General features: G+C 37.0%; 1 protein-coding gene and 1 long non-coding RNA gene across 10 annotated transcripts in view; one reads left to right on the plus strand and one right to left on the minus strand.

Moving 5' to 3' along the window:
• The window catches only part of ECHDC1 (ethylmalonyl-CoA decarboxylase 1), a 73,196-nt gene that overhangs the window by 24,079 nt on the left and 32,119 nt on the right, over positions 1 to 16,998 (minus strand). For all 8 annotated transcript variants that reach the window (XM_073219577.1, XM_073219573.1, XM_073219578.1 and 5 more), the window contains 2 exons: positions 15,219 to 15,271; positions 13,592 to 13,672 (listed from right to left, as the gene is read on the minus strand). In XM_073219577.1, coding sequence (XP_073075678.1) covers positions 13,592 to 13,672; positions 15,219 to 15,271 — 134 coding nt within the window. The remainder of the gene's footprint in view (positions 1 to 13,591; positions 13,673 to 15,218; positions 15,272 to 16,998) is intronic.
• Positions 1 to 16,998, plus strand: part of LOC140845457 (uncharacterized) — a 28,450-nt gene that overhangs the window by 5,355 nt on the left and 6,097 nt on the right. The window contains exons 2-4 of one of the 2 annotated variants that reach the window (XR_012124220.1): positions 166 to 355; positions 3,922 to 4,063; positions 16,293 to 16,346. This is a non-coding gene — a long non-coding RNA (uncharacterized lncRNA). Of the gene's footprint in view, positions 1 to 165; positions 356 to 3,921; positions 4,064 to 14,758; positions 15,212 to 16,292; positions 16,347 to 16,998 lie in introns of those variants that run through there. The other variant, XR_012124221.1, reaches the window with a different exon arrangement.

The raw sequence follows: 16,998 nt of genomic DNA on the forward strand, positions 1-16,998 counted from the left end.
TTAACTCTAGACCTTACGGGACACAGTTCCACAGAGCGCTTTTGGTGCTCTGGCGGTCGTCCACCCCTCGCACAGGTGCGATGGAAAGATCCTCTAACTGGGGCGTGACAAGGTCCAGATCATGTCCTTCTTTGGGGGCAAGGACACATTTGTGTCTTTCCACAGGATGCTGAGGGCCCGAGGTGGTTGCCAGAAAGGCTGGTGCATCATGCAGACCATATTACTCCTGATCCTGCTCCAGCTTTGGAGGACCCCAGCTGAAGAGCAAGCAGTGGAGCAAGCAGTTCAACGCATATATTGGGCATATGTTCCTGACCCTCCTCTGCTCCTTCCAGTCAGTTGGAAGTCTCCCGAGGTACAGATTTACTCCAATGATTCTGACATTTTGGGAGGCCCATCAGAACACCTAGCAATAGGAGCAATGGCACCTTGCCTTCTGACCACCCTGTGTGCAGTGTGCTTACATCTTCATCTTCACTTAAAAATGACACATTGCCACTACCCTGGACAAAGTGCAAGGGCTCCCCTTCACTTGCGGGCGCAGGTGATGAATGGCCACAGCAGATGAACATCACTAAAGTGCTTTACATTGTGGACTGGTCTGTAGGACCAAATTCAAAGACGCCGGCCCTGCAATACAGAGGACTCTCTATGGGACTTTGGTACACTCCAGATGGGTACCCTCAAACCTCTTGGTAGAAAATAGGGGTGGCTATGGGAGAGTTAGATTGGGATAATAGTACAAGCGTTAATGTAAACAATGACACACATGTGGCGGCTTGCGTTGCCCCTCCCCCATGCGTTGTTGGTAGAGTCTATTTCTATTAATATGACTTGTCAGAAAAATATGTTTCACATTTCCTGTAAAAATTGCAGTCTCACTAGCTGCATCTCTTCTGTGTCCAACAATACCATGGTTCTTTTACTTAAGCAACCCCCTTTCCTTTTGATTCCCATGAACCACATGGGACCTCAGTATGATGATAAGGGCCTGTAAGTGTTGATAGAATTGAAGAAAGCTCTAGGCCATCCCAAGAGAGCTGTGGACCTCATTATTGTAGGGTTGTTATTTTAATTTCCTTTATTGTATCTTCTACTGTAGCAGCTGTAGCATTAACTGAGAATGTACAAACTGCAATCTACATCAATGGTTTGACCGAACTGTGGTTTGATCCTGTTAAAACCACTCAAGATATCCTAGACACCCTCAAGCACACAGCCTCTCCTTTCGGCAAGTTGGGAGACTTGCCCCACTTTCTGTTATCCATTGCGACTGCTCTGCTATGTCTTCTTGTAATGATATTATTGATACCTTGTGTCATCAAACTAGGATTACGGTCCTTTTTTGCAACTGGGTTCCGAGACCCATATGCTAGCTCTTAAATGCCACCCTCCTTATATGAATGTGGAGAAGGGGACAGGATAGTCAACGACGGGTGTCTTGAAGACCTCTGGCAACCTAAGACAGGGCCCTCATGATGGAATGTGGGTACCAATGATGGGTAAGTCCAGATGAGTCATCCAGGAACACCTAAGACAGGCACTGTCACCCTCTTATAAAATAAAAAAGGGGGAGATGTGGGGAACGGGCTATGTATGCCCTTCCCCCACTTGCTGATGTGGCAGGAATGGAGAACAAAGAACATCCTGTTTACGCATTCCATGAGCAACTGAAGGAGCCCTGCTGTGCCTACCTTTGCCCGGCTACCGCTGACGTCAATACTGTGCTTGATTGTCTATTGGATAATGCTATTTCCTGGAATAGTGTGCTTCTTTGCTGTATAAATACTCTGGACTCGAATAAAGCTTTACTGGCGACACGCAGGAGTGTCAGCCCTCCCAGCTCTTTCTGTCTTTCTTTGTTTTCTTCACCCCCCTTCCACACTTCAGAACCTGCTCGACTCGGTGCGGCTGTACCGCGTCAGCATGGTGGTCTGTGATAAATGATATTTTATGTTACTATTGCAATTGTTTTGGGGCACCACAATACTTGTCCATATAAGATAACAAACTTATTCAATAAATCTGTGCTGTGCTCTGACTGCTCCACCAGCCAGTCATTTCTCCACCTTCTTTCCCTCTCCTTGGCCCTCTCTATTCCCTGAGACACAACAATATTGAAATTAGCCAATTAATAGCCCTACAATGGCCTTTAAGTGTTCAAGTGAAAGGAGGAGTCAGTTATCTCTCAGTTTAATTAAAAGCTAGACAGTATTAAGTTTAGTAAAGAAGGCATGCCAAAAGCTGAGATAGGCTGTAGGGTGGGCCTTCTGCACCAAAAAGCCAAGTTGTGAATGCAAGAGGAAAAGTTCTTGAAGGAAATTAAAAGTGCTACTCCAGTGAGCACACAAATGATAAGAAAGTGAAACAGCCTTGTTGCTGATATAGAGAAAGTTTTGTGGTCTGGATAGATCCAATCTGCCACAACATTCCCTTAAACCAAAGCCTAACCCAGAGCAAGGCTCTAACTCCCATCTATTCTATAAGGGATAAAAATGGTGAGGAAGTTTAAGAGGAAAAGTTTGAAGCTAGCAGAGGTGGGTTCATGAAGTATAATGAAAGAGGCTGTCTCCCTAACATAAAAGTGCAGGTGAAGCAGCAAGTGCTGATGTAGAAGCTGCAGGAAGTGATCCAGAGCACACAGTAACCTGAGTGATCAAAGTAGTTACACTGAAGAACAGATTTTCAACTCAGGAGAAACAGCCTTGTATTAGAAGATGCCATCTAAGACTTTTATAGCTAAAGAGAAGAAATCAATGCCTGGCTTCAAAGTTCAAGGACAGGCTGACTCACTTCTTAGGGACTAATGCAGCTAGTAACTGTAAGTTGAAGACAATGGCCATTTATTATTACAGAAATTCTAGAACCTTCAAGAATTATGCCAAATCTACTCTGCCTGTGCTCCACAAATTGAACAACAAAGACTGGATGACAGTACATCTATTTACAAAATGGCTTACTAAATATTTTAAGCCCACTTTAAGACGTATTGCTCAAGAAAAAAAGGTACCTTTAAAAGCATTACTGCTCGTTAACAATTAACTTGGTCCCCCAAGAGCACTGATGGATATGCACAATAAAATCCATGTTGTTTTTATGCCCTATAACACAATATCCATGCTGTAGCCCATGGATCAAGGAGTAATTGTGACTTTTAAGTAACTGTATGTGGTGGTGTGGGGGCCCGGCCTACGGCCGAGGCTGAGCCCCACTCTAGCTGGACAACACCCTAAAGATGGCTCCTGCTTCCTAGACACCACCCTTCCTGGCCCTACAGCTCAGTGCATAAGGAAGTCTCATGATTGGCTTGTCCCCATTTCCGTGCTCGGGCTCATAGCATGCTTTTCACATGTTTCCAATAAGACTGAACCTGGCGCGTGATCAGTCAGCTGATTGGTTGGGATATGCTATATAAGCTGCTGCCCTGGAGGAAGTGGGGGTGGTTGTGGTTGTTGTTTTTGCTTTTGCCTTTCGCTAGATGGATGCTCGGACACCCATAATAAAGGTTTCTAACGAACCAGGCCTTCGGTGATCGTTCTCCTGCTGTCGCCCTAGGTGGTGGGATGCGATATGGTGGAAACAGAGAACTATAATTAGAGGTGGAGCCTGGAGATGTACTTAATTGCTGCAATCTCATAATAAAACTTCAATGCATAAGATGTTGATTATGGATGAGCAAAGGAAGTGATTTCCTGAGATGGAATCTATGACTGGTGAAGATTCTGCAAAGATTGTTGAAATGACAACAAAAGATCCAGAATATTACATAAACTTCATGGATAGACGAGCAGCAGGGTTTGAGAGGATGGACTCCAATTCTGAAAGGGTAGAATGCTATCAAACAGCATTGCATGCTACAGAAAATCATTTATCAGTGGATGTACCAAACTTAATTGTTGTCTTATTTTATGAAATTGCCAGAGCCACCAATCTTCACAACCACCACCCTCAACAGCAGTCATCAACATCAAGGCCATACCCTCCAGCAGCAAAAAGATGATGACTCCCTGAAAGCTCAGACGGTGATTAGCGCGTTACAGCAATAAAGAATTTTTTAATTAAGGTATGCACATTGTTTTTGTTTTCTATTATGGTTCCACATGAAAAACATTGTGGTTACTACATTCACCCAAATTATCAAGTCCCCCAACCCACCATTGCAGTTACTGTCCATCAATACAGTAAGATGTCAAGAGTCACTACTTGTCTTATCTGTGCTGTACTGCCTTCCCCGTGAACCTCCTACATTGTATGTGCTAATTGTAAAGCCCCTTAATCACCTTTTCCTTCCCTCTCCACCCACTCTCTCCAAGTCCTCCCCTTTGGTAACTGCTAGTTTCTTCTTGGAGTCTGTGAGTCTGCTGCCCTTTTGATTCCTCAGTTTTGCTTTGTTGTTATAGTCCACAAATGAGTGAAATCATTTAGTACTTGTCTTTCTACACCTGGCTTAGTTCATTGCGCATAATACCCTCTAGCTCCATCCATGTTCTTGCAAATGGCAGGATTTGTTTTTCTTATGGCTGCATAATATTCCATTGTGTCCATTCATCTACTGATGGACCCTTATGTTGCTTCCATATCTTGGCTATCATAAATAGTGCCATAGGGTTGCATATGTCATTTCCAGTCTGAGATCTTGTTTTCTTTGGGTAAATTCCTAGGAGGGGAATTCCTGAGTCAAATGGTATTTCTATTTTTAGTTTTTTGAGGAACCCCATATTGCTTTCCACAATGGTTGAACTAATTTACATTCCCATCAGAAGTGCAGGAGGGCACCCCTTTCTTCCCATCCTTGCTAGCATTTGTTATTCCTCATCTTTTCAATGTTGGCCATCCTAAATGGTGTGAAGTGATATCTCGTGGTTTTAATTTGCATTTCCCTGATAATTAGCAATGTGAAGCAACTTTTCATGTGCCTGTTGGCCATCTGAACTTCTTTGGAAAACTGTCCGTTAAGAACATCTGCCCATTTTTTAATAGTTATTTGCCTTTTGGGAGTTGAGGTGTGTGAGTTCTTTATATATTTTGGGTGTTAACCCCTTATCGGATATGTCATTTATGAATGTTCTGCCATAATGTAGGATGCCTTTTTGTTCTACTGATGGTGTCCTTTGCTTTTCAGTTTCATGAAGTACCATTTATTCATTTTTGCTTTTGTTTCCCTTTAGCTTAAATATAAACAAGAGTTGCTCATTTATATTTAAGACATTTTTGCCTATGTTTTCTTCTAAGAAGTTTATGGTTGCATGACTTACATTCAGGACTCTGATCCATTTCGAGTTTACTTTTGTGTATAGAGTTGGACAATAATCCAGTTTCATTCTCTTACATGTACCTGTTCAGTTTTACCAGTGCCAGTTGTTGAAGAGGCTGCCATTTCCCCAGTGTAAATCCATGGTACCTTTATCATATATTAATTGACCATATATGCTTGGGTTTATATCTGCACTCTTTATTCTGTTCCATTGATCTATGGGTCTGATCCTGTATCAGTACCACATTATTTTGATTACCATGGCTTTGTAGTAGAGCTTGAAGTTGGGAAGCGTAATCCCCCCAGCTTAATTCTACCTTCTCAGAATTGCTTTGGCTATTCAGGGTCTTTTGTGGTTCCATATGAATTTTAGAACTATTTGTTCTAGTTCATTGAAGAATGCCATTGGGATTTTGATAGGGATTGCATTGAATCTGTAGATTGCTTTATGCAGGATGGCCATTTTGACAATATTAAATCTTCCTATCCATGAATATGAGATATATGTCCATTTATTGGTGTCTTCTTTAATTTCTCTAATGAGTGTCTTGTAGTTTTCAGGGTATAGACCTTTCACCTCCTTGGTTAAGTTTATTCCTAGGTATTTTATTCTTTTTGATGCAATTGTAAATGGAATTGTTTTCTTGATTTCTCTTTCCGCTAGTTCATTGTTACTATATAGGAATGTAACAGATTTCTGTGTATTAATTTTGTATCCTGCAACTTTGCTGAATTCAGATATTAGTTCTAGCAGTTTTGGGGTAGAGTCATTAGGATTTTTAAGGTACATTATCACATCATCCACAAAGAGTGATAGGATAACCTCTTCCTTACCAGTCTGGATGCCTATTATTTCTCTATGTTGTCTGATTGCCATGGCTAGGACCTCCAGTACTATTTTGAATAAAAGTAGGGACAGTGGGCATCCTTGTCCAGTTCCTGATCTTAAAGGAAAAGCTTTCAGCTTCTCGCTGTTAAGAATGATGTTGGCTGTGGGTTTGTCATTTATGGCCTTTATTATGTTGAGGTACTTGCCCTCTATACCCACTTTGTTGAGAGTTTTTATCATGAATGAATGTTCAATTTTGTCAAATGCTTTTTCAGCATCTATGGAGATGATCATGTGGTTTTTGTCCTTCTTTTTGTTGATGTGGTGGATGATGTTGATGGATTTTTAAATACTGTTCCATCCTTGCATCCCTGAAGTAAATCCTACTTGATCATGATGGATGACTATTCTGATGTATTTTTAATTCAGTTCACTAATATTTTGTTGGGTATTTTTGCATCTGTGTTCATCAGGGATATTGGTCTGTAATTCTTTTTTTTTATGTCTTTGCCTGGTGTTGGTATTAGAGTGATGCTGGCCTCATAGAATGAGTTTGGAAGTATTCCCTCCTCTTCTACTTTTTGGAAAACTAAGGAGGATGGGTACTAGGTCATCATTAATGTTGGGTAAAATTCAGCAGTGAAGCCATCCGGTCCAGGTTTTGTTCTTAGGTAGTTTTTTGATTACCAATTCAATTTCACTGCTGGCAACTGGTCTGTTCAGATTTTCTGTTTCTTCCTAGGTCAGCCTTGGAAGGTTGTATTTTTCTAGAAAGTTGTCTATTTCTTCTAAGTTGTCCAATTTGTTGGCATATAATTTTTCATTGTATTCTCTAATAATTCTCTGTATTTCAGTGGTGTCCGTATTGATTTTTCCTTTTCCCTTTCTGATTCTGTTTATGTGCTTACACTCTTTTCTTGATAAGTCTGGCTAGGAGTTTATCTATTTTGTTAATTTCCTCAAAGAACCAGCTATTGCTTTCATTGATTCTTTCTGTTGTTCTATTCTTCTTGATTTTATTTATTTATGCTCTGACCTTTATTATGTCCCTCCTTCAACTGACTTTGGGCCTCATTTGTTCTTCTTCTAGGTTCATTAATTGTAAGTTTAGAGTGTTCAAATGGGATTGTTTTTCTTTCCTGAGGTAAGCCTGTATTGCAATATACTTTCCTCTTAGCATGACCTTTACTGCATCCCACAGATTTTATGGTGTTGAGTTATTATTTTCATTTGTCTCCATATATTGTTTGATCTGTTTTTATTTGGTCATTGATCCATTGATTGTTTAGAAGCATGTTGTTAAGTCTCATGTGTTGTGGGCTGTTTGTTTTCTTTGCATAATTTATTTGTAGTTTCATACCTCTGTGGTCTGAGTAGCTGGTTGGTACAATTTCAGTCCTTTTGAATTTACTGAGGCTCTTTTTGTGACTTAGTATATGAACTATTCTTGAAAATGTTCCATGTGCACTTGAGAAGAATGTGTATCCTGCTGCTTTTGGATGGAGTGTTCTGTAGATGTCTGTTAGGTCCATCTGCTCTGACCTTTATTATATCCCTCCTTCTACTGATCAATGTGTTGTTCTAATGTGTTGTTCAATGCCTCTGTCTCCTTATGTATTTTCTCTCTGCTTCATCTGTCCTTTGGAGTGAGTGATGCATTGATGTCTCCTAAAATGACTGCATTGCATTGATTGCATTCTAGTTCCTCCTTTAATTTTGTTAGTATTTGTTTCATATATTTCGGTGCTTCTATGTTGGGTTCATGGATATTTATAGTGGCTATATCCTCTTGCTGGACTGACCCCTTTATCGTTATGTAATGTCCTTCTTTGTCTCGTTACTTTTTGTTTTGAAATCTATTTTGTCTGATACAAGTACTGCAACTCCTGCTTTTTTCTTCCTTTTAGTTGCATGAAATACCTCTTTTCATCCCTTCACTTTGAATGTGTATGTCTTTGGGTCTGAAGTGAGTCTCTTGCAGGCAGCATACAGACAGGTCTTGTTTTTAAACCATTCAATGACTCTATGTCTTTTGATTGGTGTGTTCAGACCATTTACATTTAAAGTGATTATCAATAGATATGTACTGGTTGCCACTGCAGGCTTTAGATTCATGGTTACCAAAGGTTCAAGGGTACTTCTTTACTATAGGTCTAACTTAACACACTTAGTATGCTATTACAAACACAATCTAAAGGTTCTTTTTTTCTTTTCGTCCTCCATTCTTTATATATTAGGTTTCATATTCTGTACTCTATGCATTATTGTTTCCATTTGTCTCCATATATTGCTTGATATATTTTTATTTGGTCATTGATCCATTGATTTTTTAGGAGCATGTTGACTGACTTTGGGAGTAGTTGATTTAATTTTATACTTGCTTATTAATTAATTGGTCTACTACCTTAATCATGGTTTTATTTTCTCTGGTGACAGCTGTTTAGCCTTAGGAACATTTCCATCTAGAGCAGTGTCTCCAAAATATACTGTAGAGACAGTTTGTGGGAGGTAAATTCTCTCAACTTTTTCTTATCTGAAAATTGTTTAATCTGTCCTTCAAATTCAAATGATAATCCTGCTGGGTAGAGTATCCTTCTGTTTCTCTGCATTAAATATGTCATGCCATTCCCTTCTGGCCTATAAGGTTTCTGTTGAGAAGGCTGATGATAGCCTGAAGTGTTTTCCTTTGTATGTGATCATTTTCTCTCTCTGGCTACTTTTAATACTCTGTCCTTATACTTGATCTTTGCTATTTTAATTATTATGTCTTGGTGTTGTCTTCCTTGGGTCCCTTTTGTTGGGAGATCTGTGAACCTCCATGGCCTGAGAGATTCATTGGCCTGGAATTCACCTCCATTCCCCAGAGTGTGGAAGTTTTCAGTAATTACCTCTTCAAAGATATTTTCTATCCCTTTTTCTCTCTCTTCTTCTGGTACCCCTATAATGTAAATATTGTTCTGTTTGGATTGGTTATATAGTTCTCTTAATATTCTTTCATTCCTTGAGATCCTTTTTTCTCTTTGCCCCAGTTTTTTTGTATTCCTATTCTCTAATTTCTATTTTATTTACCATCTGTTCTATTTCATCTAATCTGCTTTTAATCCCTCCACTGGATGTTTCATTTCAGATGCTGTATTTTTCAAAGTTTCTATCTCTTTCTTGAATTCCTCCCTGAGGTCTTGAATATTTTTCTGTAGCTCCATGAGCATGTTTATGATTTTTATTTTGAAATCTTTTTCAGAAACACCAATGAGTTCAGTTTCACTTCACCCTCTTTCTGGTGTTCATGGGATTTGGGTTTATATCAGGTTATTTTGACCTTTCATATTTGTAAAAATAACTTGATTTAGGCAGCACCTTCTAGTGCCCAGAAGCTCTACTCCCTGGAGCTGCTCAGCCCCTGGAGCAATTGCGGGGTTTGTAGGCAAGGAGCACTGGTGCCTGCTGGGAGGAAAGAGCTGTTTCCTACTTCCCGGCTGCAGTACCTGCCTCCCATGCCAGGGCCAGTGGGCCAAGAATGCAAGGAGGATCCTCTATGCTATACATTTTTAGATGCCATATGTGGAGCCACCCTCTGGCTGGCCTGGCACAATGGCGGTGGCAGCCGGTTGCGAGCCAGTGCCGGCCAGGAAGAAGGAGCGGCAGGCTGCATATCGCAGTGGGGAGCCTCGGAGGTGTGTTGCCAGGCAGGGGATGGAGCACCTGAAGTTCCTAAAAGTTCCAAACCTGCTGGCCTGAGTACCAGGACAATTTCTCCACCTGTCCTTTCTCCTGAGCAGCAAGCTCTACGCAGTCCTTGCCCCTTTAGCAGCCCAGTCTCTCAGAGTGCCCGCCTTTCTTTTGTCCTGAAGCAGCCAGTTGTCAGTTCCTGTTCTCCACAAGTGGCTGGAATTTCAGTCTCTCCAAGTATTCTGCCTGTCTTAGCTTTCCAACCACACTAATCTCCAGAGCACCATGTAATGTAGGTTCATGCTCCCAGAGAGGATCTCCAGGGCTGGATGTTCAGTAGTCCTAGGCCTCCATCCTCTCCCTGCTCCATTTCTCTTCCACCCACTGGTGAGCTGGGGTGGGGGAACAGCTTGGGTCCCACTGGTTTGCGGCTTTGGTACTTTACACTTTTCCATGAGGTCTACTCTTTTCCCCAGGTGTAGGCACTCTGCCACAGCCTTCTTTCCTGTTGTTCATTCAGGATTAGTTGTATTTGCTCTATTTTCATATTATATGTGGTTTGGGAGGAGGTTTCTGTCTCAACACGCACACCACCATCTTTAAGCCAATCTCTGTACATTGTTTTTTTAGACATAATGCTACTGCATACTTAATAGACTACAGCAGAGTGTAAACATAATCTTTATATTCATTGGAAAACCAAAAAATCCACTTGATGTGCTTTACTGTGGTATTTGCTTTTGTGCAGTAGTCTAGAATGAAGCCCACTTTATCTCTGAGGTATGCCTCTATGTAGTGTTGTATAAAATAAACATAAAACTACATAATTAGAAAAATTTATACTCACATATTTATAAATATAGCACAAATATATTACTAGAATAACATTTACATTTGATATATATCAAAGAGAGTCAGTAGCAGAGGTAAAATGGGATCATAAAATATAATCTAGAATGAGGCAGGAAAAGAGAGTAAGAAAGAATAAGCAACAGATGGGACAAAGAGAAAACAAATACAAAGATGATGATATAAGCCAAATTATATTAATAACTGTATTGAATATAAATTGTGTGAATATTCTAACTAAAACACAGAGTTTGTCAGACTCGATAAAAAAGCAAGACCCAAATATATATTGTCTACTAACTGGAATTACCTTTGGAAAATACAGCATGGGTTACGATGAAAGGGCAGAAAAAGATATACCACAGAAATGTTAATCACAAGAAAGCTGGGATGCCTATACTTCTAACATAAAAAAGAGATTTTTTTATTAGAGCCTAGTACAGAAAAAGGACATTTTTGTCTATTGAAAAAATTTGCGTAAGGTCTATAGATTAGTTAAAGGTACTATAACAATAAGAATTTCCTAGTTTGGCAATTGTAGTGTAGTTATATATGGTATTAACATTTGGTGAAACTAAGTGAAAGTATAAGGGAATCATCTGCAATTTTTGCAAGTTTTTTGTAAGTCTATAATTATTTCAAAAAGAAAATTTTAAAATGTTTTAAAAATTAAAAACTCCTGCTCTTCAAGTCACTAATAATAAAATAAAAAGGCTGAAAGAATATTCACAAATTTATATTTGTCCAAAAAATAATATATATTTGACTTATGTAAAAGAACTTTTACCCAGTATATATAATAATAACGTCATATGTATAGACAGAAATACGACTAAGCAATAAAATGAGCAAACCACTGATATACAAAATAACACAGATGAAATCTCAAAAACCAACCTGAGTATAAAAATCAAACAAATATTCATATTTGACCTGACTGTTTATAGTTCATAATGCGTGATCAAAACCGAAAGTTTCTGTGATGACTGCCCTTGTACTGTTCACCATGTAAGAACTTATTCACTATGTAAGAATTTGTACACCATGTAAGAACTTGTTCATTGTGCTTCAGAAAATCCGAGATTGATGAGAATTAGGCTTGGGGTGGATTAATGATTGTGCATTGAGTCCCCTGTACAGAATTTTATTGTTGTTAACTGTTAATAACCATTTAATAAATAAATATGAGAGATGCCCTCTCAAAAAAAAAAAACCAACCTGTGGTATATCCATACAGTAAAATACTTTTCAACATTAACAAGGAATGAAGTAGTAATACATTCATCAATAGTGATTCAACATTGATAAATACCAAAATACACCAAATGAAAGAAAAAAGCAAATATCATACCATCTATTTATTTACAGATTGCTAAAAATTAACCAAAAAAAAAACTACAGTAAGAAGGCTATCAGTGTTTGCCCTGGACTAAGGTGGGAATTGACTGGGAAAGGATACATGTGAACATGTGGGGGGTAATAAATTTGTATATATTGACTGTGGAGGTTGTTACTCAAGTGTAAAAACTTGATTTAAAAATTATTTAAATGAAGGTTAGAAGAGATATGCCTTTCATTAAGTAATACACATCATGACTATTTCACAGCATTTTAGTATAGTGAATAGATTACAAGAGTGAGCTTACATACTTTGAAAATATCAACTTTGACAACACAAAATTTGTAATTCAAAGAAACAGAGCTGAAAGGAAACTAAAGAACTGAATGAGTCACATTTCCTCAACTTATTTTTCTCTAACCTACAGCACTACATGCCAGAGTTGAATGACTTTCTCTTTAATGTCTGAAAGGGAGAATCAAATTTTAAACACTGAAAATCTGCTCTTGGTGTATGCTCCAACATTTTCCTTTGCCAGAATCAAGTGCATAATTAATAGAAAAAAATCAAGTGTATAATTAATAGAAAAAAACAAGTTGGAAAGCATCCCCAGTGAAAGTAGAATTAATAAATGTAAAAGTATGCCAGAACTTAAGCCTGCTGACTTTTCTGTGAAAGAGAATAAAGTAGAATAAGGTAATCTTAAGACTCTAGTCAGTATCAGCAGTACATTAATGTGTACTTCAGGTTACCATTATGCTAAAACCTACATATACATAACTCATTTAAACCTATCAATAAACATTTAGGGAAGATTATTTCTATTTTATAAAGAAAGTGAGACTGAAATGAAACAGTTACTTTTTAAAGATAAATTGATAAAAGTGGCAAATGGACTGAACCAAAATCTACCCAACTCCAGGGCTCAAGCTCTTTTTTGTTTTGCCATTTTACCTCCAATTATGCTATATATACTACCTTTCATATTATAAACAAGCTCAAGTGTGGGTACAGATTAAAGAACATTGTACTGGTTCTCCTTACAGCTAAGCTGGTTAAGGCCTCAGAACGGTAACTGAGAACAGTTTCAAGCACATGTAAAGCATTAGATTCTACAAAATATCATTTCTATAAAGCACAGCTATCCAATACTAAAAAAATTCTAGAGACTCAATGGTTATTGGTTCCAAATAACTTGCCCTAATTTTATTCCCTAGTCAGTGCAAAAGCTCCATAAAGTTACTACAAATCACAGTGAAGATAAATGGATCTCAGAAAACTTTTTATTGGTAAAGAGGATGACTACAATCTCTCTTCATTGTCTTTTGTTTTCAATCTTTACTTTTCTCTGTATAATTATTTTGAATCTTAAAGTTTCATATATTTCCATGGCTTCTCTCCCCAGGTATTTTGCTAATATGAATTTATTTTATCCAAATTCAGTTTGTTTTGTTAACTTTTTGAAATGCATAGTAATAAAGTGCTGGTACAGTTATACTAACTAACATTACCTACTGTAATAACTGACAAAAATAAAATACTGGCTAATTGTCTTAAATACTTAAGAATATATAACATATATATATACTCATGCAGAAAATAAATTTGAGGAATTATATTTGTGCAATGGATAATGTGATTGTCATCCTACCTGAAATCACATGCTGTAGTAAATTCCGCTCCTCCACCCAATGCCCTACCTTGAACCAGTGCAACAGTTATTAAAGGAAGTCTGTATTGAGGGAAAAAGGAGAAATAAATGTTAATATTTTTAATTTCAGTATTATTTACATGTTATTTTTTAAAAACTTTAGACAGAGTAGAAACAAAATTATTGAACTATATTTGTAGTAAAAAAACATACCTCAAAGGACAGTGGAAGCATGAGCCTGTGTATCATGAGGAATAAAACAGTATAATATTGAAGATTTAGCCATTTATATTCAGTGCTATGTAAACTTACTAAAATACATCCCTGAATAATTATATGTTTTTAAGCTATTGCCATATGGTCACTTTCTCCCAAATAAATGGGTATTTTTGTATAATATACAGCTCTTGGAACTTCTCAGCAGCTGGCAGTTGGGAATAATTTAATGTGATATTGAATGTCCTCCTCCATTTTTATTGATAGTAGTTTATGGATGGGAAAATTAAGGCTCCAAAGGAAAGATACGTGGTACAGAAGACTGAGCTCCAAAACTGTGTTATTATGAAGATTCACATCAAAAATATTTTCATTACTCATTGAAATGATCTACAGACTAATCAAAAATAAAGAAAAGGATTCTCTGATAAATATAAATCTCTTCTCCCTTCCTGTTCACAGACTCACTTTACAGGGGTGTGTGAGTGTATTAAAAGGTCAATCAAAAATGTTTTTAAAGTATGGAATTTTTTTGTAGATTCTAACCAAAATGCAAAACTGAAGACCTAAAGTAATTGAAAATTTCTAAACACACACTGCTTCCAAATTAAAAGGATTATAACTTTTAAGATTTATCTGAGAAAAAGTCAAATGTAATAGGGAGAGAGATGTAAACTGGAGCTATGACACTGAAAAAGTGTTTTAGAATAGTAATGTTAGGATTGCATTATTCTTTTTAGACCCTCACATATGAAGGGCACCAAAAATACAATGACGTCCAATTATTATGCTAAATAAATATGAATTTCCTTAGTTTTTATAATTTTTAAATTGTTTATATTTGGATTATGGAAGTAGAAGGCTAATTGGTCCAAACATGTCATAGTTTACAACCCCAAATGCATAGCGATAAGCCAAAAATAATTTTTCTCCCTTTTCTTCTTCACTTAGGTGCAAAGTGAATCCATCTTCCTCACAATCTGGAAAAGTCTTCCCCAATCCACAGTTCTTTTTCTCTCTCATCTGGAAACAGACCACTTCACATACATTCTACTAATTTTGAATATAGGTGCCATTCATATATCATCTCTTGACCAGTGTCTTATTCTACTCTAATATCAGGATTTAACTTTCCCACATCTATACCTAAATGTATCTAGTAATATAAGTTCTTTAGAGAAAAGTGCTATTGTCTTAAATTTTTATATCTCATGCATCTTATTTTTTAAATATGTGTATGTACTTCACTAACTTAAATGACTGCCCTTGATGGCACAAATAAATAGTTCATCATTAGAATAAATATTCATTTAAGCATCAGCTATCATTTTCTAACTGGTGCAAACACAGAATAATAAAGAGCTATTTTTGGTTTTTTAGAAGTCATATTTTAAAAACAAAGATACATTACCTCATAAATCTTGTTAAGGTGTTCTGCATCAACATACATAAGGCCATTCCATCCTTTAAATAAGAATAGGCATAAATACAATGATATAATGCCAATATATAAGAAATTTAAAAAATGTTTTCAAACTTTAAGAAATAATGAAGCCAAAAATATACCTAACTTTTTAAAAATGAAATTTTAATTTAAAACTCTTTGATGCTGTCAAAAATGCAAATGATACATATTTCCTTCTGTTGATTTTCTTAGGCTCCCTTGAGCTCAGCTTTGCGTGAGGTGTTAACAAAGACTTAGGTATAAGAGTCACATAACATATCCAGAAAAGTGTTGAGTTCTACTTAGGATAATCTGTGGGGAACAGGCATAAAATAAACCCACCTATTATCCTAAACTCTGATCCCCTAAGAATATAAACATATAAAAACAAATTTCTTAAAAGTAGCCCAAACTAATTACCTCTTTTTTTTTTTTGTCATACACTTTCTTCAACCTTAGTGTAATCTGGTCTTCAGCCTTCTCTCAAAAAACTCACCTCAAAGGTTTCTAGTAATTTCCTATTTGTCAAAGTAAATGGCTTTTCCTCATCCTCATTTTCCTCTATCTCTCCACAACATATGGTATCTTGCTTTGGCCAGTGTCTTCAATTTGATATTCTCTCACAGTTTCTAGCAACATCTACCACTCCTGATTCTCTTCCCATTTCTCTGATTTTTCTTTTCCAGTTTTCTTCTTTGATCTTATTTAGCTAATCCTCTAAATGCACATATTCCCTAAATCTAATCTAAGGTTCTCTTTCTCTTTTTTTATCTACAATTTCTTCCTTGGAAGTTTCATTCATTCCTGTTGCTTCAACTCTTTTCATATATAGTCCCAAAACTTACTGGAAATTTCATATTCTGCCAATACTTCAAATTCAGTGTGCTAAAACCAACTGGGAGTGAAAGAGCTGAATTTGAATCCTAGTCTTAACACTTAATAATAATGTGAAACTGAGCATGTCATAACTATGAATTTCAGTTTCTTCATCCATAAAAAAGGCATGAAGAATAAAAAATACCTATTCCACTTGACTTACAGGATGGTTGGAGACATGAAAATGTACCTACATATTCTGTAAAAGATCACATAAATGTAAGTAAGTTCCAAGTTAATAGAAAATGCTCTTTTGCTCAACTGGCTCAGAATTTTGGTATAATCTTTTACTCTTATAAAATGATGAGAAAGTTAATACAAGCACAAAGAGCTAGAAGGTTTAAAATGAGACTGATTTATATTCTCTTAAGACCTATTCAATAAAGCCTGTTAAATTAGCTCAGTAAAATAATTTTAATGGGTCTATTTTCTATTGCTAGAGTTAGAGTACTTAAAATTCTGATGGAAGTTTTCTAGAATTGGTAGAAATGAAAGTGAAGCTGATATTGGAGTGCATCCTGTTATAATTTCATTCAGAAGTTAAAATTACATTAAATATTTGGAAGCAGTTATGGAACAATGGTTAACAACACAGACCCTAGAGCCAAATTGCTTAGGTTTGAATCTCAGCTCTACCACTTTCGGGCTAGTCTGACGTAGGGCAAGATGCTTAATCTCTGTGCCTCAGTCTCCTTACTTGTAAAATAGTGCCAATAATATTACCTACCTTAGTAAGGAAGTTAGTAAAAGTTAAATAAGTCATGACACATGAAGACCTCAGAACAGTGCCTTACAGTAATAAAACAAGAATATTATCTATCATTGTTATTATCAATATCAGTCACAGCACCAGCAATCAGTTAAGTACATT

The sequence above is a fragment of the Manis javanica genome, chromosome 13 (assembly GCF_040802235.1).
Source record: "Manis javanica isolate MJ-LG chromosome 13, MJ_LKY, whole genome shotgun sequence".
In the NCBI taxonomy this organism is placed as follows: domain Eukaryota; kingdom Metazoa; phylum Chordata; class Mammalia; order Pholidota; family Manidae; genus Manis; species Manis javanica.